This window comes from Anopheles maculipalpis, chromosome 3RL (genome assembly GCF_943734695.1).
Source record: "Anopheles maculipalpis chromosome 3RL, idAnoMacuDA_375_x, whole genome shotgun sequence".
Taxonomy (NCBI): Eukaryota; Metazoa; Arthropoda; class Insecta; order Diptera; family Culicidae; genus Anopheles; species Anopheles maculipalpis.
In genome coordinates, this window is record NC_064872.1 from 27,100,834 (window position 1) to 27,128,426 (window position 27,593).

The 27,593-nt window shown below is 42.8% G+C and overlaps 2 protein-coding genes across 3 annotated transcripts in view; one reads left to right on the forward strand and one right to left on the reverse strand.

Moving 5' to 3' along the window:
- Positions 1-27,593, forward strand: part of LOC126565133 (uncharacterized) — a 358,067-nt gene that overhangs the window by 280,739 nt on the left and 49,735 nt on the right. The gene's annotated exons all lie outside the window — the stretch shown is intronic.
- LOC126563887 (voltage-dependent calcium channel subunit alpha-2/delta-4) overlaps positions 1-27,593 on the reverse strand; it is a 62,140-nt gene that overhangs the window by 23,378 nt on the left and 11,169 nt on the right. For both annotated transcript variants that reach the window (XM_050220675.1, XM_050220674.1), the window contains exon 3: positions 18,359-18,469. In XM_050220675.1, coding sequence (XP_050076632.1) covers positions 18,359-18,469 — 111 coding nt within the window. The remainder of the gene's footprint in view (positions 1-18,358; positions 18,470-27,593) is intronic.

Below are 27,593 nucleotides of genomic sequence, written 5' to 3' on the forward strand. Positions count from 1 at the left end.
TTAAACTCTACACACATTTCTCACTGCTGATGCTGCTGCCGGAAGCATCGGCCGTGCCACGGCGCACTTGTTGAGCAGCACACAGCATAAAATACAAAAGAAACACTCCGCACAAACCGCACACAAAACCAGCCATCTCCCATCTTTCCACCGGTTGAAGTGATTCTGCCCTGTCAAAGCTCACTCATCAGTATAAAACATTCATTTTAAAGACCAACACTTACAGCGGCGCCATCGTATTTCACGAAAGAGTTGCGCGACTGATAAAGCAATCCGTGCGGCTCGCTGTGGGTGGACAGAGGGGCGACAGTTGGCAAAAAAACGGTTGGTGGAAACAAAGTGTGGCTCGTTTTCCGCGCGCAACCTAAGTGGAAAATAATTGTTCACGCTACAAATAAATTAACCTCTTCTTAATCATCTAATCTGCTTCCTGGCGTGGCTGCAAACGGCGTGCGCTTACTGTGGCAACACTTCCGCTACAAACACATTTACATATCATGCGAGCCAAACTCAAGAGCGGGTGCTTATGGTGGCATGGAACGATGACGAGGGAGGGTATGACGAAGGGGAGAAAGTTGTAGGACGACAAAGAAAAAAAGGCGCCGAGAGTGAAAAGAAAAAAAAACAAACTTTCCGACCCAGGCCAGCCATTCGTCCTGACGCCCTGATACTTTGGTGCCAGCCCAAAGTAAATAAACAACCAAAACCCAGCCGTACTGGGATGGGAGATGGGCAGGAAAGCTTTAACCACCCCATCCCACCACCAAAATGGGAGACAATAAATTCCACGATAATTTTACGATTTGTTCTTCGTCTGCCTGTGTTGTACTGTTGCTTTGTGAGCTGGTGGTGGCGTTGCTTTGGACCATTTTATTCCATCACATTCACCCGTCTCCCGCATTTTAAGGGGCGTCGGAAAACCCTTCCTCTCCCGCCCGCTGTTGCCGAAATCTTGTTCCCGGAAGAATCCGTTTGCCGCCTGCGATAACAGCCACCATTCGTCACCGTTCGTCATTCGTCATCGCGAATGGTTCGTGAAAATGCGATGGAAATGCGGGCCGTGCAAACAGTCTCTCTCGTCGCTTCTCCACCTAACCCTCCGCTCCTCGCCCTTTATCAAAAGCCCATTAAAAGGAACTGCCAAATATCGACATCAAATGTGTGCAAAAACGGTAACACGAAGCTGCTGCTGTACTTATGAGAATGCTGGTTGAAAGCGACCACCAGCCGGAAAAACCTTCAATTCAACAAAACCCCATTCTCTGCCCTCCCATTCGACAGGCTGGCCCTTTTATTTAGTGGCTCCCAGAAAGCACCACCAGCGGGGTTACACGGGGTCGGCACGCCGATGGCTTTAAGCAGCGCTTAATGAGTAATTTCTGTGCCAAACGATGAAAAGTTTCCCGTTCATCAATTGCCCGCTGACTTTGGGCGCCTCCGTTTTTGCGTTCTTAGACGTTCTCTCCCCCCTCAAGAGTGAAGCCAAACGAACAATCAACATAGTCACACACACACACACACGTGGATGGTTCCGCTTAGAATGCTCGTTAGTAAAGTTTTTCGTCTAACGATGTCGAATTTGATGTTCGAAGTAATCTAAAGATTCTCTTCACGCGCAATCCGTACCTGCCATCTTGACTGTGTGAGACATTGGATTCCGATATGATTTTCATAAAAGAATCGAACCGTAAATTTACAAACCATATATTACAAAGGATATCAAAATGATAAAGCATTTTCTTTACGATAAGTTTAGACACTAGTAAACCTATTTGAATAAAACATTGGTAATTTAATGCTTGATAAAATTAAAACATTGTTGTAAACATAAAATTCTTATAAAAATGTAATAAGAAATTAATATCCCCTCATCTAATAAAGGATTTGCGCATATGACAGTTTATTGACAAGGATTCTGGATTGGACAAGCGTAAAATCGATGTCCCCAAGTTAAACAATATTAAGATACGATACTAAAACTATTTATACAGTAAACTCAACCAAACACCCCCGTTTAAACAACTGGAGCAAACAGAAGAGATTTAACACTTCTCACTGTGCTGGCGTGAAGTCATTCTTGTGACCCAGTTCTTAATAATTCTCCAAAGACGACACCCAACACCAACCAGGACAGCAAAAAAAAAATATAGGCAAGAAACACCACACGGGTAACACACATCTGGCGAACAGCTTTGCAGCGAAAGAGCTGTGAATGCCAGTTAATTTATCTTACATCCATGGCACACACAACGTTTTAGCATCGTCCGACGGTTGACTATGAGATACGATAGATTGGTTTGATGATGAGCCCTACCCCCTTCACCGGTCCGTCGGCATACGGAAGCATATGGTAGTTGAATTAATTTCTCCCATTTTTGTATGCCAATGTCAGCGTGGTACGGAGAACCTTCGCAACGGACTTCAGCTAATCGTAACCGATCAGTTGGTGTTTAGATTTGATCTAGAGTGGATCTCTCGTGTCTTGAAGCTGGTTGGGTTTGAAGTTCTGTGCTGTGAAGCATGTAAATGTGAACAAAGATATAACAGTGATTTATGTCTGTTTGAAAATGATTCGTATTTCTATAGTAAGGTGTGTGCCGGATGCCTTTGCAGGCGTTACTGTTTCGAAATTAAGTGTCAAGAACATGGTTCTGGGAGGTGAATTTCTAGAAAGTGCTAATTTCATCATATCTTTTATCGTTCACATATTCATAATAACCGCAAATAGGCTGTGCATGCTTTTAATATGTCTGCCAGGCCTAGTGAAGTCGCGTAAGTTTGTGAATGAACCACAATGCGCAAGATTAATCCAATCTAACATCAACCACCCGTTTTAATGTTCCACGACAATATCGAACAGAAATCGAAGAAGAGGAAGAAGATTATGAGGAGGGCCCTTGCGGACGCTGGAGGCCCGGTGATGTGGATCTGCGATCATTCGATTTGATCAGAGAATTCCGGCTAGATCAAATTGAAGCGAGCAGCAAGCACATGCATCGTCTCCAGGGTACCAACGAGTATCAAACTGCCTATCGCTTCGAGAAGGAAGCCAACCTGACAATGCGCTCGGGTGACGCTTTTCCACTCGGTTTGCCGCACCAATTTTCCTTCGAATGTACGTACCGCATTGAGGATGAAGGTGATTCCTCCTGGCACCTGTTTGAGGTGACGAACGAGGTGCAGGAAAGTCAGCTAGCAATTACGCTGAACCCTGGCCGACAAATACTACAGATCGGTTTACCAGCGTCGGAGGGTGAGCAGCAAATTGTGGAGTACCATCACACTTCGGTAAGCTCATCTCCAGACTGTCGATTGCTCAAAGCCACTTATCCTCTAACTGGACAATATTTGGTAATTCTAGCTGTTTGACCACAACTGGCACAAGATTATGCTTGGGGTGACCAACGATTATCTCAATCTATGGGTCGATTGTCGGCCGGTGCGCGATACCGATGGACACCTGAACGTACCGCTCGAACCTCGAGACCGCTTTGACATATCGGATGGGTATGTTTCAATTTCTAGGTTTGCAGAGACTTCTGTCTTTGAGCCTGAATCGCCAGTGATTGATCTGCAGTGGATGGTGATGAACTGTGATCCAACCCGACCGGCTCGTGGTAATTGTGATGAACTGCCTGTATATGACGTGGCATCCTTGACGGCGAACCTCCCGGAAGGGCCCACGCCCAAACCAGACTGTAATGCCGTTTGTCCTCCGGGATACACCGGAACGGATGTGAGTTATTAGTGCGGTTAGATTCGAATCGAAACATTGCAATAAATAATATTGTTGTTTCAGGGTCCCCCAGGACCAGCAGGTCCTCCTGGTTTACCAGGCCTCAAGGGAGAAGCTGGCGCTTTCGGCAGACGGGTAAGCGCTAGTAAACTACATCTTCGTGTTCATAAGATACATTTCTCGATATTTTCAGGGACCTCCTGGACCACGTGGGTTAGAAGGACCTCCGGGTATTCCTGGAATCGGACAAAAAGGTGAGAAAGGAGAGATCGGAGTAGGCATTACTGGACTGAAAGGTCAAAAAGGAGAACCAGGAACAGCGGCGGTAGCAGGATCGGCAGTGGCTGGCCCGGTTGGACCGAGAGGACTACCTGGTCCACAGGGTCCTCCCGGCATAGGCTTGAGGGGTGAAAAAGGTGATACCGGAGCTCCAGGACGTGATGGGCAATCCATAACTGGACCTCGGGGCTTGATTGGTCCTCCCGGAGCGTCAGGACTTCCAGGTGCTGATGGATTACCTGGATCTGCAGGTCAAAAGGTAAGCTCTTACAATCACTTCCAAAGGAAGTGTCTCATGTTTTCATTTGAATTTTTACACAGGGAGAACGCGGTGCACCAGGCCCGAGAGGAGAAGATGGTGTAGGGTACCCTGGAGAACCTGGTCCTAGAGGACCGAAAGGTGAACCTGGGGACGCTAGAGCAGCTGCCGGAGTGGCAGGACCACCAGGCTTACCTGGGCAGCGAGGAAATGATGGATCAAAAGGAGAGAAAGGAGAATCAGGTAACAGGGGACTTCCTGGTACTCAAGGACTGCCCGGTATTCCAGGTGCGCCAGGCCTTCCCGGACCACCAGGGCCTCCCGGTGAAGGTTCCATCGAAAAAGGTGGTGGTGGTGGTGGTGGACGATATTTTGAAAACTTCATGTCGTACGGACATCGAGGACCAACTGGATACACAGGGTTGCCCGGCGAACGTGGCGCTGGTGGTCTCCGTGGTCCGGAAGGTGCACCAGGTGTACCAGGTGCACCGGGCGTTGATGGAGCTCCTGGACCACAAGGTATTCCTGGCCTACCGGGACAAACCGGTCCGCCAGGTGTTCCCGGTGTTCCTGGCCGAAGTTATACCGAGGCAGAGGTAAGCGACATTTGTCGCGCAGTTCTGAGAGATCACATTGCCGAGCTTACGGAGGGATTGATTGGACCTCCGGGACCTCCGGGAGTTTCGCGGCCCGGTAAACCTGGCACTCCTGGGCGACCAGGTGAGAAGGGCGAGCGTGGATTCCCAGGATTTACCGGTGATCGAGGTATACCGGGAGAACCTGGAGCACCAGGTGTTGCAGGACCGGCTGGTGAACGCGGCGAACCGGGTATGCCTGGCGAGAATGGACGTGACGGTGTGGGTTACGTTGGTCCTCAAGGACCAGTCGGTCCACCTGGTCTGCCAGGTGATTCCGTCATAGGTCCTCCAGGCCGTGCAGGCGAACGTGGTGAACCTGGCAAAGCGGGTAAGTTCGAAATCATTGCTTCTCGAGATTTGTATGATATCACTATTATTTTACACCATCTCCAACAGGTCACCCTGGCGTTCGAGGAGCACCTGGTATTCCTGGCGTTTGTCCGAACGATTGCTACATGGCGGCAGCTGCTGCGGCTCAGAATTTCCGTGCCAACCAACAAACCAAGGGACCAAACTATTAGCCTACACGGCGTTCAGGGATTTGGTAGCCACACTAATGAAGTTAAAACCAATAAAGTCTTCTCTGCATTTCAAGCTGTTCTGTAAACTTCAAGGACTTCATTCAAAACTAAATAGTAACGACAATTTGTGAGCTATTAACTGTATTCCGCTTAGTAGTTGTTGTTGATTATATTGCTTATAGAGACTTCGTTCCCTAAGGGAGTCTTTCGTCTTGTTTAAAAGCGGCTACAAATCTAAACCTCTGCCATATTTTGTCATGCAGATTGCATACATTAAAGCTCACAGAGTACTAAAACTAATTCAATTACCGTTCTACAAATCAGTCCACACTGCAACACGTTTACACACCATTTTACGAGCAAGAGAGTAAATAGGGATAACTTAACCTTCTACTTACACATCACAAAACCAATAAACTAACACACTAATCGATCCTTAATGAATACTCCCGGCAGCATTATAATTCACGTGCTTTCACACTATGATGCATGCCACCGCTCTAATGCACGTGCCTGTCTGTCAATGAGCCATATGATAATGGCGGGTAAAGCAGCATAATTATTCATTCAACACTTTCAACACAACCCCGTCATTACATTCCATCAAACTAATGTCGTAATACACACATACACACACATCGTGATTGCTGGGGACGTGAAAGCACAGAAAAAAGCTCGTTTTTTTACTACACCGACCATCAATTCCCCTTTTTTTCCACAGCCACAGTGTTTACCATACACACGTGCGCACTCTCACGCTCACATCCACACACACAACCCAGCAATGCCCGCAAACGGCACATTACATGGCGGAGGGGTGGGATATTACAAGGCACGAGCTTGAGCAGAGTCAAACAATCGCGAAGTTTATCTCGCCATTTTCCTTATGTTTTCCGCTCAGGAAGTGAAATGTTTTTCACTTTTCTGACCTCCACCGCACCACGCTTGTTCCTTGCCATCATTGCTGGAGGTTTTCCAAAGTATTCGTTTTTGTTGTTTTTTTTTCTTACACCACAAAAGCTGAGTTCTGTGCTGTTGCGTTCTCACTCCTATCTATCTCTCTTTTGCCTGAGCCTACCCATTATTATACAAAAATCCTCCCATGTGTCACACCCTCCATCAGCAGGCCTGGCTTACACCGTGCAGGCAAGACAACGACGACAACATGGACCGTACTGCAGCAGATGCTATGACTTGACTGTCTTTTGCATCGACTTTAACTTGAACACTCCTTTATCCTTGTCGCATCTTCGGGGCTACGCTGGTGTGCCGCTCGGTGGGACTTACGATTTTCTTTTTATCCCAACCTCCTTCTTTCTCCTGTCTCTGTGCCTCTGTGTGTGTCTGTTTTCCCTTTACTGCGCCATCCAAAAAACCGTCATTGAAGATCGTTCCGTTCTGCGCCTACTACAATCATACCAGTATTCTCTGCTGGTATCGTTCACTTACATGGCATTCTCCATTTGCATTATTTCTTTACATTTTCCCTCCACCAGTAACACCATACACCTTGCCCTTTCTTCCCCGCCAACCACCGGACAGTGACTTTTCCTCTCTGTGTACTCCAGTAATGTGTGTCCCTCCACAGTAACAGACCCGTACCCTTATAAAGGCGACTGTTTTTAGCGTTTCACTTTTATCTGGCAAACGGTTCCCATTTTCCGGATGAACCATTTACGCTTGTCGGGGTAGAGCCAATGAGCAGAACGGAGAGGCATCCATGGAAAGGATACGAACTTACAATGTAGGTGTCGTAGAAGGTTTTGCACACACACACAAAAAACAACCTTCGCAGTAAAATACTCGTCGCCAAATTATGCTCGATATGCACAAGTGTGTATGTGTGTGTGTGTTTGTGTATGTGTGGTGAGCTCAGGGAACCGACACCATTAGGACTGACTGCACCACCACTAACACCTCGCAATAGATGCAATAAACAATAAATATTACAGTCTCATTTCATGCTAATGCCATGTGGAATAAGAGTTTCGCTTTTTGGATTTCTTATGGTTCTTGGAAAATGAAAACTGATAAAGATATGCGATGAGCTACCTTGGATGTAAATATACCATTCTGAGAATGTTGGGAAATGCTGCTAAAATTTTTTTGTAGGTCAAGAGAATGGAAAAAAAAACTTATATTACCTGGTGAAAAAATATATATTTAGACCACTATCTTGAAATGGAAATTATACTCTTCATAACTTATGAAAGAGTTATGTGTAAATCCCTTAAAAATATTTGCAAATCAATTGAGTTGGATCGTATACACTCAAATAAATCCATGGCTAGTAATATACGCCCAAATGTATGCAATTGGTGTAACAAAATGGTTTTTTTTTTCATTTTATAGAAGTCACCAGGCCGTGTTGTTATGCTCATGCATCATTTTGCAGTAACAGATAGAAAATAATTTTCATTAAGCTTACCCATCTTTATTTTTATTCATTTTTTTCATAATGGACGGCTTGTCTATATTGCTACCTATCTTTATGTTCATGGTACAGTATACAATAACAAAATAAAAAATTTCAATCCTTTTTTCAGTGGATCTGTTGACTTATCTCATAGAATATCAGTGATTTTGAGCTTATAAAACAGCTGATTCTTTTCATCTACACGCGTTGAGTTATGCCTTCGAATTAGCAAAATACATTAGTTTGAGTCTCTCGTTGAAAAATTAAGTTGCTATTAATAACTGCAACAAAGTTTTTAATGATCAATCGATGCTTGTAATATAATCGGTATAAAAAAAAAAGAAAACCGATATTAAGTACTTGAATTTACGTCTAAATAGTTACATTTGTCAGATTTCTTCCAACGGACAAGACAAATGATTAATCAGGACTTCAGGACTTTTGTACTTCAGAACCCTCGTTTCACACATTTCCTTAATAACGCACAATGAATAATTGACAAGCGAAGCCAATTAAAAGTGTTCTTCAAAGTTATCATAATACAAACAAAATGTTCAATACCTAAAAGCTATCTAGCACAAGCTACCGAAGACACCCATGCCCCAATATTCCAAATTGAATAATTAAACACCATCGGTGGTTTCGTGCATGGTTGTCGATTATACTCTACCGGCCTGGCCCTTTCACGTGTATCGTGCGTCCGATTTTTGTGTCCTAAAAATAATTTTCTCCATTATATCGAAACGTCCGATCCGAGCAACGGGCGTGTTAGACCCTATCCTTGCCACGTACCTGATTAAATTCATCAATTTTTACACTGTAAACTCTCAAACCCCTGGCTGTCGGCTTCGCGCGTCACATTAATTCATAAACGGGACCCTTCATCAATAAGTCATGGGCGAAAAAAGGGTTCGTTTTCCTCCGCTCTGCTGGCCGATCGATTGGCCGAAAATTCGGACCCGCCCCATTTCGACACGTTAGGGTTTGTCAAAAAAGAAACCGACCGAATGGAACCGAAATGGTTTGCACGTGCCGGGGCAACAATTTTCACCGCTTACCTTCTTCAATCACCGTCACATAAAATATTCTATTAAAAATCAAACGCTTGCAGATCCTGACCATGACCACCCTTGCGTTGCTCAATGCCATCCCGCGGACTGCTACTGTACTGTTGCTTGCTGCGTCAGCAAACCGTCATTCGAAGCTGAGGGTTTGTCTTTAAAATAAAAAAACAAAACTTTTGCACTCCTTTTCAAGCGCTTTCCTCTAAGAAAAACACGTTTAATCCACAAACTATGGCCTGTGCCCTTTTTCCCAACGAAATCGCTACTGGTTGGGGGGTGCCCTCGTCAATGAGTCACTGCAAAATATGAAACCATAAATAAGTCAAAGCCCATAATTCATGACCTGTGGGACAGTGGGGGAAAGCTTCGGTTCGCCCCTCGCCGAGGTCACTTTGAAAACGAGTGTCAGAAAATCTCAGCATATGCATGTGAATTTCTATGTGTGTGTGTGTGTGTGTGTGTGTGTGTGTGTGTGTGTGTGTGTGTGTGTGTGTGTGTGTGTGTGTGTGTGTGTGTGTGTGTGTGTGTGTGTGTGTGTGTGTGTGTGTGTGTGTGTGTGTGTGTGTGTGTGTGTATGCGTCCACCTACCCAACCACTATCGCCCTAACTCGATCTCTTCAGCATTGTTTAGCAGATAGACGACAAAAATTATCGATTATCGTTCCTCATTGGTATGCGGTACGTCGCAGCAAGGATAAATTCTGCCAGAGAGTTTAAAACGGTAGAAAATCCTCCATCATACCTCCTTCCCCGTGACGATAACCCCGCCCGGATCCGATCATCGACCGGGCAAAGTTTTCATCCTCTATAAAACGCTTTCCTCCAGCATGTGTCCAACAAACTGTGGCCGATTTCTAGCGATACATAAAACCCAATCCACCAAGGGAAATGAACCGTTGGGCTGGAGCACCAAAGCAACAGCAAGTAAAAAAAATCCTTCAACAAAACAACCACCATTGTCAAAGGTCGGCGTGAACGGCGTGTCTGCCGTTTGGACGTCATCGCACGTAAGGCAACCGGTCCCCTAATCTAATGTGGCTAAATTTTACAAGCTTAGCTCTCGTCACCACAAAATTCAATCTTCCTGTCCATATTGTACGCCCGGTACGCCACCGTGACAGAACGCATCAGCTGAGTTCGTCAACGTGCCGATTTGCTGCTTTCCGCACATACTGTCGACGGTGACAACGATGCCGTCACTAAGGTATTCGCACGCATTCGTGCGCTTGCGAGTAACATGTATGAACAAATGTTGGCCAGCTCTTTGTTTTTTTTTTTTTTTTGTTACAAACGGAACGATCCATTAAAGGGACCGAAAGTGTCACACTTTTGGTTGGTTGGTTTAATAGTGTTGATTCTTTTATTTTTAAATTAAATGGGGTTTTGCTTTTATGAAACTTTTACGGTACGAAAACAAGTTGACAAGGCTAAAAAACAAGGTTTTAAGTAAGTTCAGTCATAAAATATCATACCATTTTCACGCTGGAAGATCAAGAGCCGGAATGATTTCATACAAATTCTAAAGTTAAAATTGCACGTACACAAATAAATATTAGTAAAATCTGTACAACAATATTTTTCGTCAGAAACAATTAAAAGACAAACCTGAACAAAGTAATATTAGCACAGTTTTTTTGGCTTTTTTGCTGTAAACAAGAGCATTCTACAAGCCAGTAGAGCCCGAAAATTTGCATCATCTGTAATTTAGTTTTTTTTTTTCAAACAATAAATAAATAGCAGGGCAATTAACTAAAACCAGAAACGGCCTTACCGTATTGGTAAATAATAACACTATACTATTCACAAACTTGTTGGTCAGGCATTAAAGCTAAATCAATTTTCCTTCACTTCTTCTAAGCTGAAATACCTAATAACTCACGCCGGTCATCGTATGGCTTACTAGACTTGTTTATACCACGGAGTTGGATAGTCAGTCGTCACTACAGGGAAGTGGTTCGAATAAGATTCGATCAAGATCCTGTAAGCGGAACAAAAAAGTATAAATAATGTGCAAATCCTTTCCTTAATAGTATTTCCTACGATAACGCCGAAAAGTATGCAATTTACAAGGCAATAATTACATTGGTAAAAGAAATATCGAATAAACCCGCATCAAATTTGAAAAACTTTTCTTAATGATTTCGTGAGACTACACAAACACAAGAGCTTGTCTCATTTTCAATGTTTCTGAAACCATTTTCATACAGCCCACCTACATCAATAACAGGTACAAAGCAAAATGATCCTACAACAGACCGTGCACCGAAAAACAATGATCAAATAAAATCTTCCACAGCGCCCTTTTAGCGACACTTTTCGCCACAAAACCCCCACCCAGCTTTAAATGTGCTAACAAAACGAAATCGTTGTGTGTACAATGTAGAGCACACGGGCAAATGGACAACGCTTAATGAGTGGACGCACGCTGTGTTTCGTCATGTTTGGGAAGCACGTTTTTCGCCCCAAAAATACAACCGAACCGAACCGAACCGTCCGAAAACCTACCCCATCATTACCAACATTTACAGCATCATCTTGCCCGAAACGAGTTAAAGTAGGACTATCTCGTCCTGCACAATACACAACATCAACACCCATCGACGGACTACGGTGCGTCGATGTATCCCACCCTTTCGCACGCATTCTGCCTGCCACCCGACACGAGTAGACAGGGTTTTATGATGCCGGGGTGGTTGGGAATTTTTACGCGCATACACAATGAGTGCAAACGTGGAGTGGAATTTTTAATTGAATTGGCCAAACCAACGAGAGCTTTCGCTCCACACGGTAGCTAAAGTTTTGTGTGGAATGTGGAAACACATTACCAACAACTAGCAGGCAATAGACAGATCAGGCACCGTTTGTTGGAGCTTTATCCCCAGCGTTTTATGTGTTCTCTCCAAAAAAAATGCTCAGAATAACAAGAAACATTACTTTTAACCGAGCTTTAGACCGAAAGACAAAGAAATTAGAAATCATTGCTACTCAGGACGAACTCAGGATAAGCACGTCATCTTCAGGCACAGGAAAAGGATCACCCTTTCTACGGTATCCCACTAGCTCCAACAGCAACTAGCTCCACATTAACGCACGGACGAACGATTGATTTTATATTCTCATCATGACACTCGATATTACGCACTAATGCGTTCGCTCGCCGAAGCAGATTTTATCGTGCCAATTTACGAATTCATCATTCGCTGAATGATTATTATTAGCATTGTAGTAGGGGGTTTTAGTTGGATTTGGAATTGATGCGTATCGATGCGATGCCCAAACACACACACATTCACATCCCGTCGGGTGCGTCCATCCCCAGCACGACGACACGGCGACAGTTTCACGAAACTGGTGCTTGTTAATTATTATCGCTATACGATACAACGATAAATTTTGCTCACACTACTGACCGGAAATTGATTGTTGAGGATTGCTGCGGAAGCTTAACCAGACAAGCAACCATCGGGAGCGAACCGGTGCGGAACGTGGTATTGACGAGCAAAAGGACGTTCCGTTTTGTTTTTTTTTATTTCCACAACTCACCCTTACCCGCACCGCTATGCTTCGTTCGCGGGACTTGTGGGACGCTATTGAATAATAATGGCACCATTAGCGTCTCAACAATGGTGGCCGGCCTAAAATGTGCTTTATTATGCAGAAGCAATCAATACGCGGCGCGCGGCGACATACCAACTTTTTTTTTTAAGCTAGGCGAAAATCAATAGAATTTTCATAACCCTATTTGGTGCAATTAAATTACCATACGAATCGCTTTCCCGTCATTTACTATTTCAATCAGCATATTTATTGGGGATATGCGAGTTGTAGAGGAGGCAGAAATATGATATTTCAAAATTATTGAAGTACTGCTTCAACAAGAGGCGTCGAAAATTGTCTATATTTTGTTGGATTAGAATCATTTATTCTATTTTTTCGAACTATCTTCAAATTCAGCACCTTACGAACATTCCTTCATCCCCGACAGTTCCTCCAAAAACCAACGTTCCATAAAGCGCCATACCGTTTCATGCACCCACGTGATTCACCACTACATCCTCGAAAAACCCAGACCTAAACTCTGCAGCTTCTGTGGCGTTGACATCACCACCGTCTGCCACATCAATAGTTTGTATATCTTACTAGCCAAAATCGCAATAGTTTAGCCATATTAGCAACATTTTGTATTAGTATAAACCGCTTTTTATTAGACAGTAGGGAGGCAAATGTGATCCCAGAGACTCAATGCTGCTATAAATAAATTTTAAAAATTAATCTGCCACGATTCAGTTGCCCCAGTGTCAAAACATTGTGACCCATGCTTTAGAACTCAGGGAAAAGGAACAACAAGAAAAAATTTGATATTCTAATCCTTTCTTGTTGAATGGTGGTTTAATGTATTAATATATGTCTTCTTCTGCTGCTGCAAGCCTACTACCGTCGTACCGTCGTATCGTCTTGAAAGAACTTGCAGCCATCCTTTACTTTTCTATACACATCTATCCTAAATTCTCAGGAACTGATGGGATTCATGTTCTGGTCCTAGCTTGGATGGACTACAAGAGCAATTCAATTCAAAACAACGAAAATTAAATACCTTTGAAACATTAAAACGCTACCCAAGCTTAAACTATAACAGATATGCAGCCTATTGAATCAATAACTCAAAGAGATATTTTAAAATAAAACAATAATCACTAATGTACTAAATACTCAACTAATAATACATTTAATTATTTATTATACATAAAAATAAATAAAAATAAAAATAGATAAATATCAGTAATATAGTAAAAGTGAACTAATGAGACACGGGAAACGATCAACGAAAAGAATAGAAAAAGGGAATTAAAAGACATAAATCAACCAAAACAGTCTCAAAAGCTGAATGAGTTTTCTTACGTAGATAAGCAGGGATCTGTTTTCCAGAGTAATCCTTCTATACAGTAAATAGAAACCCGAAATAGAGAGTCGATAGGAAATACAATCAATTAACTTAGAATATGTGATACAACAAGGTAAAATTACTAAACATGACTGTGTCAAACCCTTAATATGGCTAATTGTGTAAATATATGAGTTGTAAAGAAACAGTATTTACACCGACCACCGCCGTCTCTTCGGTTTCCAATGTCAACATTTTGGTGTTGATCTTGGCATTATATCGAGACGATTAGAAGCGTAGTGAGTTTAGGTTTGCGCTCTTTTGGTAGAAAACCGGCAATTTATAAAGACACTATTTTTTTTTTTGTTTCGCTGTAGCGTCCCTAACAAACTCTTAAAAAAGCCGCGTTTTTCTACAATATGAATTAAAGGGCAAAACACACTCATTCGGTAAATCTTCTTCCTTTCTCTCTCTCTCTCCGTCTTCACTCTTTTCTCTTCATTAGTTTCCCTCTTTCTTATTTGCAACATTTAATAAAACCTCTTACAACTATGTCAATTGTACTGAAAAGACACTATCTAAACATTCCCATCCGTGACAGGTTCTATGTTTCGACGTTTTCTTAAACAACCTCGATACGATTTCGTGCGGCTCATTGTGTAACGATGAATGCGGAAGAAAGGAAACAAAACTACTCACAAAATACGGAAAATTTATTAGCTCTTCGCCCGTTCCTATCCTTATCACTCTCTCTTTTGTCGTTCTACCTTTACCCCCAAAAAAAAAACTCCGTGGGAGGATAAGCAACGTAAGAAGAGTTTGGCTTCTTTTTTCCCATTTTCCCACGGTGGAATGTGTGCCAAGTTCATCCCGGGAACAGTACCTTGGCCGTAGCGGTAAGTGCGGTTACCAGAATATGAACACATACACACACATACTTCAAATATACTTTCATTTCACCCCCGCACTGAAAAGAAAGAAAGCGAATCCCAAGCTCGCCGTCAGCTTAGGTCGTGAATTTTTGTTTTCCTTTTTTTTTTTTGTCGACCTTTCAGAGACACTCCGTTTTGATTATTGTGGTAGTGGCTACGGTAGTAGTCGTTGGACATTCTAAATCCTACTTACACAACAAGCCCATATGGTTCAAAAAAAAAAGTACCATTCAAAGATGGACCGTACCGAAAAAAAAAAACAGCAGAGGATGAAAAACGCTCCCTACGCTAAAGTTATTTCCCGAGTAAGCGATTTACTTTTGATGTTTTGCATCGGTTTGGGTTCATTTTTATTCTTGCCATTTTTAAACATGCTTCATCCTACCTCGCCACTACTGAATGACCAATTTTTCAAAGGTTTCCTTTTTCTGCTTGTCCACATCGGCTGCCGGTGCCACCTGTTTCGGAAGCGTAAGGGGATGAAAATTTCGGTGCGAAAAAAGGGATCAGCGAACGAGCGAATCGTACCAGAGTCAACGACGTGCCAGCCAAAAAAGGTGTACAGATTGAGGTGGATGAATTAAAAATTATGTTCCCCGGGATGGAACTCACTCTGGAAATTCTCACTCGCAATAACGCGGTCTAGTTCCGGGCAGAACTGACCTGATGCCAGGTAGCGTAAGGCGTTAAGCCACCGGAAATGAAGCTAACTGCGTGGGAAAGAGTTTTTTTTTCCTTTTTTTTTTTTTTTGCCTGATTCCAAGTTCTGCTCCAGGTCCATCAAATGCCCATTCCCTATGCACAGACACTTACAGAAAATTTCGTTTAGTATGTTTTTTTTCGATTAGTTTTTTTCTCTCTTTATTCCAGAGAAAAGGCATAGAAAAAGAAATTCTCATAAAGCAGCAAAAAGTCACAAAAAACAAAAGTTGAGCTTTTATACGTGTGCAAATTCTGCCGAATGCTTTTATGCGTTGTTTTACATAATAAAGGGTTGCTTTTTTTTTCGCTGCTTCAATTTCATTTTTATTTTCTTGTGAAATGAATCAAAGGACTTTTGGTTTGGTTTCCATTTCGGTGTATTTAATTATATAAAGTTTACAAAGAAATGCAAAAAGGAAAACATAAAAATTACATTGGGCGAACCCAGGGGATTAAGCCACTTTAAATCAGTGTTGGTTCAAGTTAATTTATCACACAACGGTTCCCAACAATATTTGTCTAATTTGCAACCTAATCCGTTTAATCCAATAAAACTCACAATCATTTTTAAAAGTTAACATATAAAGGCAATTTGGTTTGAATTTGAATGATTTAATACACTTCTAGTGTGAGTGATATCAAGCTAAATAATGAATTATTTAATTAAACTCTTCACAAATAATGTTTACAACACTTTTAAGAGTTGATTTATAATTAAACTCACTTTGAAATAGTTGTTGGTCGTAAGAGCGATTCAAATCGCTGAGAGTTTGTACAGCTCTTCTGTGATTCGAACTGCAGAGGGTTTTTAAAGCTCTTTTTGAAGTCGCTACTCTCTACGATTTGAATCACAAAAGAGCTGTTAAAACGATCTGCGATTCGAATCACATAAGAGTTGTATAAATATTTTGCGATTGGAGTCTCTATGGCCACTATCAACTCTTTCAGAGTGAGTTAATTTACAAAAGCTCCCTAAAAAGCTATTCATAATTGAATCCCAACAGGAAAAGACTAAGAGTGAATTGATATCTTGAAAAGACTGGTTATTCTCATCTCTAATTAAACACAAGAGAAAAAGCTCAATTTTTCATACAGCTGACGATAATTGTAGCAGACACAATGCTGATGATCTCTAACCTAATAACAGCACGAGTTGATTTGGATTAAGCTCACAAGAGGAAAACCGGGACGACTCCAATCTTCGTCCAAGTACGTTAGGCTTGAATGGATTGCTCCAGTGGACTCCTAACTTCACTCGGCTGATCAAGACGGAAATAATACATTAATCCGTAGCATCGAAGTAATAAAATATTATATTAAGAATATTAAACCTAGCTTTTTTAGTTAGCATTCCGTATATTAAGGAGTTTATTTTCATCTTTTGGAAAAAATATAATTTAATGCAGTCTGATACTGATCTTATCTAATACGGCGAAGAGGATTATAGCAATCCGTATATTAAGGAGTTTATTTTCATCTTTTGGAAAACATATAATTTAATGCAGTCTGAAACTGATCTGATCTGATACGGCGAAGAGGAAAGGCTACAACAACAAACTTCGTTTACAATTTGGTTCATTAAACTGTCACTGCGTACCTTAGCGATTTAATTGAAATGTCATCAGTAGCCCTCTTCCATCGCTTCAACCCCACAGCTCGCCCCCACAGTTCGCCCGATTTAAACCATTAAGTACTCCCGATCCCGTATGGATCGAAATAAGCTCTACCGCCAAGGGACCAATAATCAAATAAGCTTCACCAAACCGATTGACTGTAGGAGAAAAATTGATCCGATGTTTTTGTGCTCCTTTGCTCCTTGCTGCTCCGTTTTCCTCTGTACACTTTGGGCGAAAGCTGGGCAGCCTTCATCAACAATTGGTCCCTCTGCTATGAACCAGCCGACGATTGCATGGTTAAAGCCAAAACATCTCCAGAAAACAGCACACAAGCAAAACAAGTTTAGAGCGCAGTGGTATCGCTTTTACCAGCAATACGGTCAGACCAATCTACCGGAAAAAAAATCTCTCTCTTTTTCCTTCTCCCAGCGCCGATGGGTGAATTCGGCCTTAAGAGATCCTTCCACGCCGACCTCATTTATCATGTTTTCCCGTACGGTGTCGTAAGGAAACAAACAACAACAAAAAAAAAGAAAAACATGATTCCTACCCCAAAACCGTAAAGTGTGTTCCTGTATTTTCTTCTTCTTCCTTCGTTGCCCCACTAAAATGCAATACTCACACAAACCTTTAGGCTTCAGGCGATTTGTATTTCACTTTCCTTCCTGAACTTCTTTTCCTCTGTTCAAAATCCTTCAAAGCTTCTTGTTCGATAAGCTTTCCAGAAAACCCCCATTACCATCCTTTCAAACTGCACGGTAGCAGCAGCAACAAAACGGGAAAGGAAAATGGTGGTGGAGCGTGGTGGGAGGTGGCCCGATAGCCTTAAGGCTAAATCCAATTTACGGAGAAATTTCCGTTCGAAAGGTAATCAAACGTTAATCTGACGGTGAAACGAAGAAGAAAGCCCCATTGCCAAATCAGTCCTCCGAGATCTGCACTGCACCGTCTTCCCAATAGTTCCGGTCTTGGGATAGGGTGGATGCCTTTTTTTTCGTCTTCTTGTTTTCCCCTTTTTAACGCTTCTTTTTTTTTCTTCTTCAAACAGCTCAAAACAAGCATTGCTGAGTAGTTTCTTGCGTTTGTTCCGCACCTACGCCTGCTTAAGGTAGGTAGGAAGCAAATGCTACCCCCTAACGTGTGTGTTAGAGCATCTTAGACAACACCCGAAGCAGGCCGTGCAGAAGCTGCTGCCGAACCGGGGTGAGGGTGAAAGAAAATGCTGAGAAACACGGGCACGGAAAACATTCGGCACACGTACGGTAAAAGAACAAACGTATCTCTCAGAAAACGGGACGCATTGCGCTACTCACCATTACGGCGTTCATTTTGAAATCCATAAAGTTCTTCACTTCCGCTGCCAGCTCGCGCAGCAGCAGAATGCCATCCTTCCTGGTCACGTCCACGTCCGAGTCCTTGAAGCGCTGCAAGTACAGAAAATAAAGCACACGGAAAAGTAAGCAAACCGAGCGATGGTAATCGGAGCATCGGGTTGTGCAACGGGGTAACACCATTTTAAGACGTCATCATCCGAATCGCTAAAAACGATGATTGGCTAGAAATCGTTGGGGCCAACGATTCCGAAAAGGGTGATTGCTATGAATTTATTGCATTTAGAGAGTGGAGGGCGCTGTTTTTTTTTTTTTTTGGTTTACGTTTGTGTGTCCGATGCTGCATTGATGTACAAATACCCGCTAATGCAATTCCATTTTCCACCATTAGCACTATTAAGATGCAACGTCATCCACAGCAGATGGGAATTAAAGTGATGGTTAAAGTACGCTTTAGCCTTCACTAGCTATTAGTGAACGCTTTCAACAATTCAAAAGTTGCTGGATTAGTTGGCAATTGTTTTGATTGAGCAGCAGCAAAACAAGCATGATGATTTTCAAATTAAAAGGTTGCTACCCTTAGTAATAGAGATTGCAAGATAATAAGACAACAATAAATAAAAATTGATGGAGATTGCTGCCGTACTACTGCGATTGCTGAGAAATTACTCAAGATAGCTTTGACAATAAAAAAAATCTTTAATGCTCTCCCTCTGTGCATTGAACTGACTATACAGCTATAAGTAAATTTAAATAAAGAAACAATCAACAGCACAACAACGCATTTAAAAACTTGTGGAGTAAAAAAAGGAAAAGAAAAAGAAACAGTTTACTTAAAGCAGATTAGGCTTGGTGTGCATGCGTTTCGACGTTTAGGTTAATTTTCACACAAAATGACCAATCAAAACTAGATTTTCGAGATTCGAATGCTAGCTATCAACAATTGAGATTGCTAAATTGGAAACCCAATCAGTAAATTACTAAACATGTGATTCATTAAAACTATTTATCAATTAAAGCGATAATTATATAAAATTAAGTTAAATCAATATTAAAACATCACGATCAATACATTCTACAAACATGCATCGCTTTAAAATTTTTAGCGATTTCCTGTGGTTGTGTCGTTTAATTTATACTTTTTCCTTCCATTCCTTCCATTGATTATTTGAATATTTCAACAACATCAACATTAAATTGCAGTTTTTTAGCAATTATCATATGCCATTTCCATTTTATATTGAATTCTAACATTCTAACATTCTGAAATAATGTAAAGTAACGGTTTTGGTTTACCCACGGCAGGACCGTGTATCGAATCCCTGTCCGTGTGGACGGCCTAAAAGGACTTTCTGAGCTGGGTCGTCCGGTGCCATGCGTATAACATGGCTTTAATTCGCTGCACGACGGTAAGGTCGTCATACAGTTCGTACAACTCGTCGTTTTAGCGGCTTCTCCACTGTCTTTCCACACATACGAGGCCAACAATCCTTCTGAGCATCTTTCTCTCGAACGCGGCTGAGATTGCTTCATCTGTTTTGGACGGGGTTCATGTCTCACAGGCGTATGTGAGTAGTAGGACTAGAAAGGTACGATACAGTCCTAGCTTCGACCGTCGCGACAGGTTTTTTTTTTGAGGTTCTTTTTTTTGACCCGAGATAGGTGAAATTTTGGACGACTTCAAATTTGCGGTCACCTATCCGTACATCACCCCCACGTAGTTCCGGATTTCTTAGTAAGACTAGTAAGATCAGATTTGCTACGGTTTACGCGAAAGTCTCTTAAAGCTATCGAAAGCTATAGTTGGCTATGTTTTGTTGAGCTAAATATTGGGGTAGGTTGAACAATTCAGAGTAAATCCTGGCAAAGGTACTCAACTGAAAAAGATCAAGGACAAATACTTTCTCACCACTGTGCGATTTCTTCCGTTTGGTATATTCACTTATACAAACATGTTACAAAACGTTAAAATCATGTTCTTCCGAATAAAACACTAACACATTTAGCACTACAAAAGTTCGATGGTAATCATTTAAAGCCTCAGCATCACAACGTTGCAGCAAAAACAACCTCATCATCGTCGTCACGAGCTGTGTACCATTTTCCCGCAGAGCTACAACCGTACGCTACCGTCATGTACGAATATGAATTGTAAAACGAATTAGTATCGAATGACATATTAATCTAATTATCAATCATATTTTATCGCTTATCCGTTATCAATCAAGGTAATTCGGAAATCATGTTTCCACGATCCCTGCGAACCGTAACCGTTCCGGTTCGTTAGCAGCCATCGCGTCAAATCGATACCCACTTCCTTCTCAAACTCCCCGTGCCGGCCCACCAATCCATCGCATATCACATCCATTCCATTTCGCAGGACATCTTTCCCACTGACATACCGTTTAACCGGTTCAAAATGGGAAACCGAAGCACAGACACGCATGTGGGATTGCTTCGCACCATGTGTGCGTAACGGAAACAATCACGTGCCATCTACACTGAGCACGTGTGGGCAAAAGAACGAGACCCAGAGAACCCCGGGATGTGTTTGTTCTACCGCAAATTACGTATCGGGAAAGGAAACTCATTACAGCTTTTGTTCGATTTCGAAAAGGGGTCGGTCAAAAGACGGTTAAAGGCGATGGCGCTAATCGATCCATTGCCTTTTGGTTAAGGACAGAACGGTGGATCGCAGGCAGGGATACCGTTCCTGCCTGCGTGGATGCATACGTAAATGCGTTCAAACTCGTAACCATATGCATGTGAGATGGTGCCATGCCGGGAGAACTATCCTTCCTGTCCTGCGATGCTCGTCGAATCGAATTGGAATGAGGTTTCGGCTGTGGCCTATTAACACTTGGACCGCTCCGTTCGCTCGTTAGAGAATCTGCTGATGGTGAATGTCTGGAATTTGTGTTATTATGTCAAGTTACGGCGTCCATCGTCCGAGTGATTTCCTCTTAACCGTTCTACCATTGTAGCACAATTGCACAGAACTGTTAACTAGGACAATGAGCCCGACAGAGAGCATCAATAATGGGTGATAAACATATTGATAATTGTTTAAACTATTAAACGGCTTTCGTGTGACAGTATCGATTTCAATTATCATTAAAATGGTATATTGTGGTCGATAAGGAATGAGGGAAACATAATATGAGACTCATTTATTTCACACCGATTGTTCGCCACTACTTTGTTGCTTGAGTACGGTAGTTTAAAGGTATGCAATATTTTGCATAGATCGTCATGTCTATGTAAAAATTGTATTTACAACTCAAGATCATGTTTCATGATTTGATACATAAAATCCATCTGACTTTTCATTAAAACAATGCCACTAAAACAACTTGAACTGCGTCCAACTGTGCTACTGTGTTACTCCGTTCAAAAGTAACATAATTTTCGCGTCAATTTTAGTCCTAGTGTCGTAATCGGGACACTTTTATATTTTAGGAATTTGAATTGTTTCTTTCAATACTAATTTGAATGTATCCTTACATGAAACAACTCAATACTACAATACTCTATTCCTAGAAAGCTTCGATATTGACGAACACTTCAGCAACTAATTATTTGCAGCTTATCAAGTAATCGGTATTACAAACCATTCGCTTGACCCTTAACCTTACACGAGAAACAATTTTTAATATTTTCTCCAGAATTATGCTGTATTATCCACTTTTATTTTCTCCAGAATTATGCTGTATTATCCACCACCCTCCCAATACAGCACATCCGATGCCAGATTGTCGATTCCTGTAAAAGATACGGCCGTCGTTCCGTTTAATTAGATCCTGCCGGGAAACGCAAATTGGGTGCATACTTTTCGATCCGTCATCGTTGCTGGCCCTGGCCCATCATCATCCGTCACCGGTGACAGCGCGCGATTAACGCTGACACCTGCCAATAAACCGTCCGCTTCAGCAAATTAATCCCAACACATTTCAATGCTCCAGCACCAATCCATAACGGTTGGACGCACCGCGTGGTGCAGTAGGGTTGTGCTGCAAAAGATTTTCCCCGCTTTCCCTTTTGCTTTCCCGAGAAATGCTTCGCCTCTTAGTGTGTATGTGCGTGTGAAGAAGAAGTAGCATTCATTCAAAAACGAAAAACATCCGCCCAAAAAGAATACGAACGACTCGTCTGACCGGATGGAGATGGAGGACGCGAAACGCTAATAACAATTATCCATTCAATTTGAATTTTAATGCCATAGAAATGATTTCACGGAAAATCTGCTCGCTAAATTTCGTGCGTCTTGCAGCCCTTTTTCCTTCCAAAAATCTTCGTCTCCGTACCGCACAACCTCCCTTGGTAACCCCTTTTGGGTTACCATGGCACAAACGTAAAAAAACCCCGAGAGAACAATACAAAACCCTCCAAGATGACCCATCCTTTCATCCTTAACGGGGAAACCGCAGCTCAAAACGTTTTCGCGTTTATTTCAACTGGCACGTACACACATACACACAAAAACACACCGTTCGTGGAAATGAACGATGTGGACGTGAAAAAGTGAGTAAATGACCTAACAGGGAAGGTGTACGGGAAGGACTCGGCTGGTTGGATAAACAACAGCTCTCCCGATCCGCGGTGAATGGATTGGGTCGCCTTATGAAATGAAATACTCCCGGTTCCCTCTCTCTCTCTCTCTCCCCATTCACCCGTTGCCCTTAGCGTGCTTTCTTTGCCACCCAGTTCCAGGAATTTACTCGCTGAACCCTGACGACGAAATGGACGGCGAATCAAGAGCGAGGCAATTAAAACCTACTCCAACTGTCATCTCCTGCCATACTTCCTCTACCTCCACACCCTGCCAAACACACTCACAGTAAGCACCGAGGGGGAGACTCCACCAATAATACCGTGAGGGTTTGTCAATGATGAACGGAAGGAAAATGAAGCGCTGAGAAATTTTCCTTTCGATTTACCTGTGCACATCCGTTTCGGTTCCGTTCCGGTAAAATGGCAACGTGATCGGTGTTTCTGGCACGTTGGTGCGTTAAAAGGGTGTATCGCTGAGAGGGATGGAGAGGAGCGAGCGAAGGGTAAAACACACCTTTTTGCTGCCAGACAACTGCTTTACCCTTGGCACTGGAGCACTTCAAAGCACAGTGAAAACACTCACCGACAGAACTCCGCCCGACCGAAACCGCCGATGGGCGAACGAAAATGGCGCGCTTAAAGCGCTGCCACGGTTTTTTGAAGAGTTTTGCTAATGACGTGCCTGTGCGGGTGAAATTCAATTTAAATGGTGAACGTAAGGGGGTACCTGAGCTGTTGAGTGAACCTTTTAATTATGAAAATAATAATTTTGGCGCACTGGCCAAAACAAACGGTAAAGGTCATAGGATGGAAATTTTAAATTTCAATCCTGGTCACCAGGCACCAGGATGATAATATTTTTGATGAAGTATGTATGATATCAATGACGACAACAGTAACAGGCTGGCGCACGGAAAACTGAGAAACTATCATCTGGGGAAGAAAGCCAAGTTAAATCCTGGTCATGGCACCAACACAATATTAAATTAAGAGTAATATTCTTCGTGGATAATTTTTCCAAAAACTAAGACAACACTAAATATGAAATCTATGCTTTTCAAAATAATATAATATCGCTAAAACCAGTTGGCTAAAACCAACCAATCACTTTGAACGAGCTCATTTATGAGCCACAATAGTTAATTTCAAAAATCGTTTTCATTTTCCTCTCCTTTGCAAAATTTCATTCCAGACTTCAATCCACTGCATCTTAACAGAACTTATTTCGCGTTAAACTGCTCATACGTGTCTCACAACATAACACCCACACCCCCAAAAGCACTATTATACTACTTGGAATGCGAATCTCGGCACTGCAATTGTCTGTCGCAAACACACTTGTTAGCGTGTTATTTCAATCCGGCACACTCTCGTACACCCACCGAACGAAGCGAAGTGTTGTGCTGCAATTGATAAAATTGTTTAAATTGCAACCATCAACAAATCACCCGTGGTCCAAGGTTTTCGTTGCACTCACCGCACAAAGCAGAGATTTAAGAAAAAAAAGGGTCCTTTACCAACATTCTCACACGAAGATAACCATCGTTGAAATCAACCAACTACGCTGGTTGAAGCCAGCTCTCAACTTACTCCATAATGGACATCTTTCCACGCGACTGGCACGAGTTTCCAGGGAGTTACGATTACAGAGAGGTTTTATCTAATATACCAAAAGTCCTGCCGCTTTGCGATTCGGAGGGACGGGAGTACATCCGTTGCACCGTCTCGTAGAATTCACCTCGAGCACCGTGCCGTTCGAGTCACACGCGAACGAAAGAAAAACCACTGCCCAATGAGACTTAATTTAGTGATTTGCCAGCATGCCCGCCGACCATTTCACCAGCCACGAGTTATGTAGTGGCAGCAGTGGCTCTGCTACATCGCCCGAGCGCTGCCCGTAGCCAGCATGCGAATGTGAAGCTGGATGGTGAAGCTTACTTCTGCACACGGATCACGTATCACCGGGACAATCGTCGTTTCTAGCTGTAATGGGCGATCGCTAGCCCGGCAGCAGTTCCCTCAAGCTCCCGTTACGTAAGCTTTTCCCATTTTTTTCCCATCTCCCACACGGCAACTTGACATAACTGTCTGTAGTGTGCAGATTTTATGGCAAAAAAACAGACATACAAACCTACACACACACACACACACACACACACACACACACACACACACACACACACACACACACACACACACAAATACCAACAGAATTTGTATACATGTTTCCCCTTTCCGACCAGGCCAACACTATGCAAAGACATCACGCCATTACCAAAGGGATAGCAAAACTGAAGGGGCGGGAAAACACGATCGACAGGCACGAGCCACCATTAATCTACGTCCCGGGGTGGATAAAATATTCAATATATATTCGTTTTGCTAAGTGCCGGAGCGTGGCAAATATTTTATGCCATGATGCTGAAGAGCGCTCACAGCCAGGGTGGGTTGAAAAGCGCACATAACCTGTTAACCTACTCCATTTCATCCGAAATAAAACACTTCAAAAAATGGGTGCTAAAAGATTGCCGAGATTTGGTTTCGCCACCCGGGTAAAAGGATGCTGATTCGTGTCTGGTTGCTTTATATTTTTGTTCGTATCAGTATGCATCAGGAAAGGGACCTAAGTTACTTTGTACGGAAGGCAGAATTACTTCTAGGTTTATTGCAGTAATTGTCAATGATTTGTTGTTGTTTTCGGGAAGATGTATTTTTACCAGAACATGTTAAACGGATTCAACTCAATTCACTCCATACGAAGCGATTATAGAACCAATTTAACAGCATGCTTTTTTACTTCATTTTACGACATTTTGGAAGGCTTAATTACGTTCTTTATCAACTTTGAATTTCTTCTTCTTGGCTTTCCAGGCTGCCAGGCTTTCTTTCTAAAGTTTCGCCGGCCATCGAATGCTTTACTAATCTTGCAGATACCATGTAGTTTTGAAGTCAGTTCTAACTGCAGGGGAACGGTCCGGATGAGAATTGAGCACTGAACTCGACGGTAGACTACGGCTACTTAAGCGAGAGAATCGATTGCTTCAAAACGGTCGTCCAGCAGAAGATATGTAGTATGTGAGTATGGTGCGAAATAAAGATAAACGGAAATTTAAAACGGCGCCGGCCGAATCGAAACATCCCAAAATCTAAAAAATAAATAAATTCCCAAATTTATGCAGCCCGCACCAAATTCAAACGTCTCACGAACTCAAAAATGCTTTTGCTGAAGACAACGACGAAAGATAAAATTCTATTATTTGTTCCATCCATTTTTTCTCTTTTAATTTCGCTTAGGATGTGATACATACCACAGCAGGACAAATATCATCATCATCATCATGTTGTTCTGCTCTTTTAAAGAGCATGTCGTCGTGACATGGCCCAGTCAACAATAGATCTCCAGGGAACTCGCGATCCCTGGCTGCAGCTTCCCATCCGTGTAGGCACCCGATCTCCGACAGGCCTCCCTTCACCTGATCCGGCCAACGAACTCGCTGTGCTCCCCGACGCCTCGTGTTGAACTGGGGGTCGCTGACGAATACCTTCTTGGCGAGACATGAGTCCGGCATCCTCATAACATGCCCCAGCCATCGTATCCTGCCGGTCTTTGCTACCCTCAGGATGCCCGGTTTTCCGTATAGCTCAGCAAGCTCGTGGTTCATCCTTCTACTCCACACTCCATGCTCGAACACACCGCCAAAGATGGTCCGAAGGATGCGACGCTCAAACATGCCAAGAGCGTTTGCATCCTCCACTCGGATGGTCCAAGATAGGACAACCGGGCGAATCAGTGTGCGATATATCTCACATTTCGTGCGGCCTTGAAGTCTTCTGGATCTCAGCAGACGGTGAAGGCCGTAGTAGGCTCGATTCTCCTGCACAATGCGTTTCCGGATTTCGCTGCTGACATCGTTATCCGAAGTTACGACAGTCCCAAGATAGCAGAACTCCTCTACCACCTCGAGGTTGTCGAAGTCGACTAACACGCTGCTTTCCAGTCGGGCTCTGTCACGATCACAGCCTCCGGCAAGCAGGTATTTCGTCTTCGTCGCATTGATCATCGATCCAATTCTTGCTGCTTCACGGGGATCGGGTCGGGTGTACGCCTCACACACCTTCGCTGTCGTCTTGCCAACGATATCAATGTCATCCGCGAAGCCGAGAAATTTTAGAGACCGGTAGAGAATCGTGCCACGGAAGTCATCGTCTAGCCCCGTGCTTCATATGACACCTTCCAAGGCTATATTGAACAGTACACAGGAGAGCCCGTCCCCTTGCCTCAGACCCCTGTGAGATCCGAATCAGCTTTCCAGGAAAGTGGAGCCGCTGCATTATGTTCCATAGCTCATTTCGATTTATGGTATCGTAGGCCGCCTTATACGGTTCTGTTGTCAGTGTTTGTAGCAATACCGCACTGATACAGGTATGGTCCGACACCTCCTGAAGGTTAATATAGGATCTCTATATCCTACTCCGACTCAATACGTCCACGGCGTACAGAACGGTAACATAACATATCTCCAAATATCTGAGCTTGGGTATACAGGGAAACCCAAGTCCTCATCATATTTTTTCCTGCTTTTTCGTACTTTAGTTCCCTACATAAACCTATTTCTCTAGCTACAAAAAAAAACCTACTACATCATAATCTTTCTTATGATATACC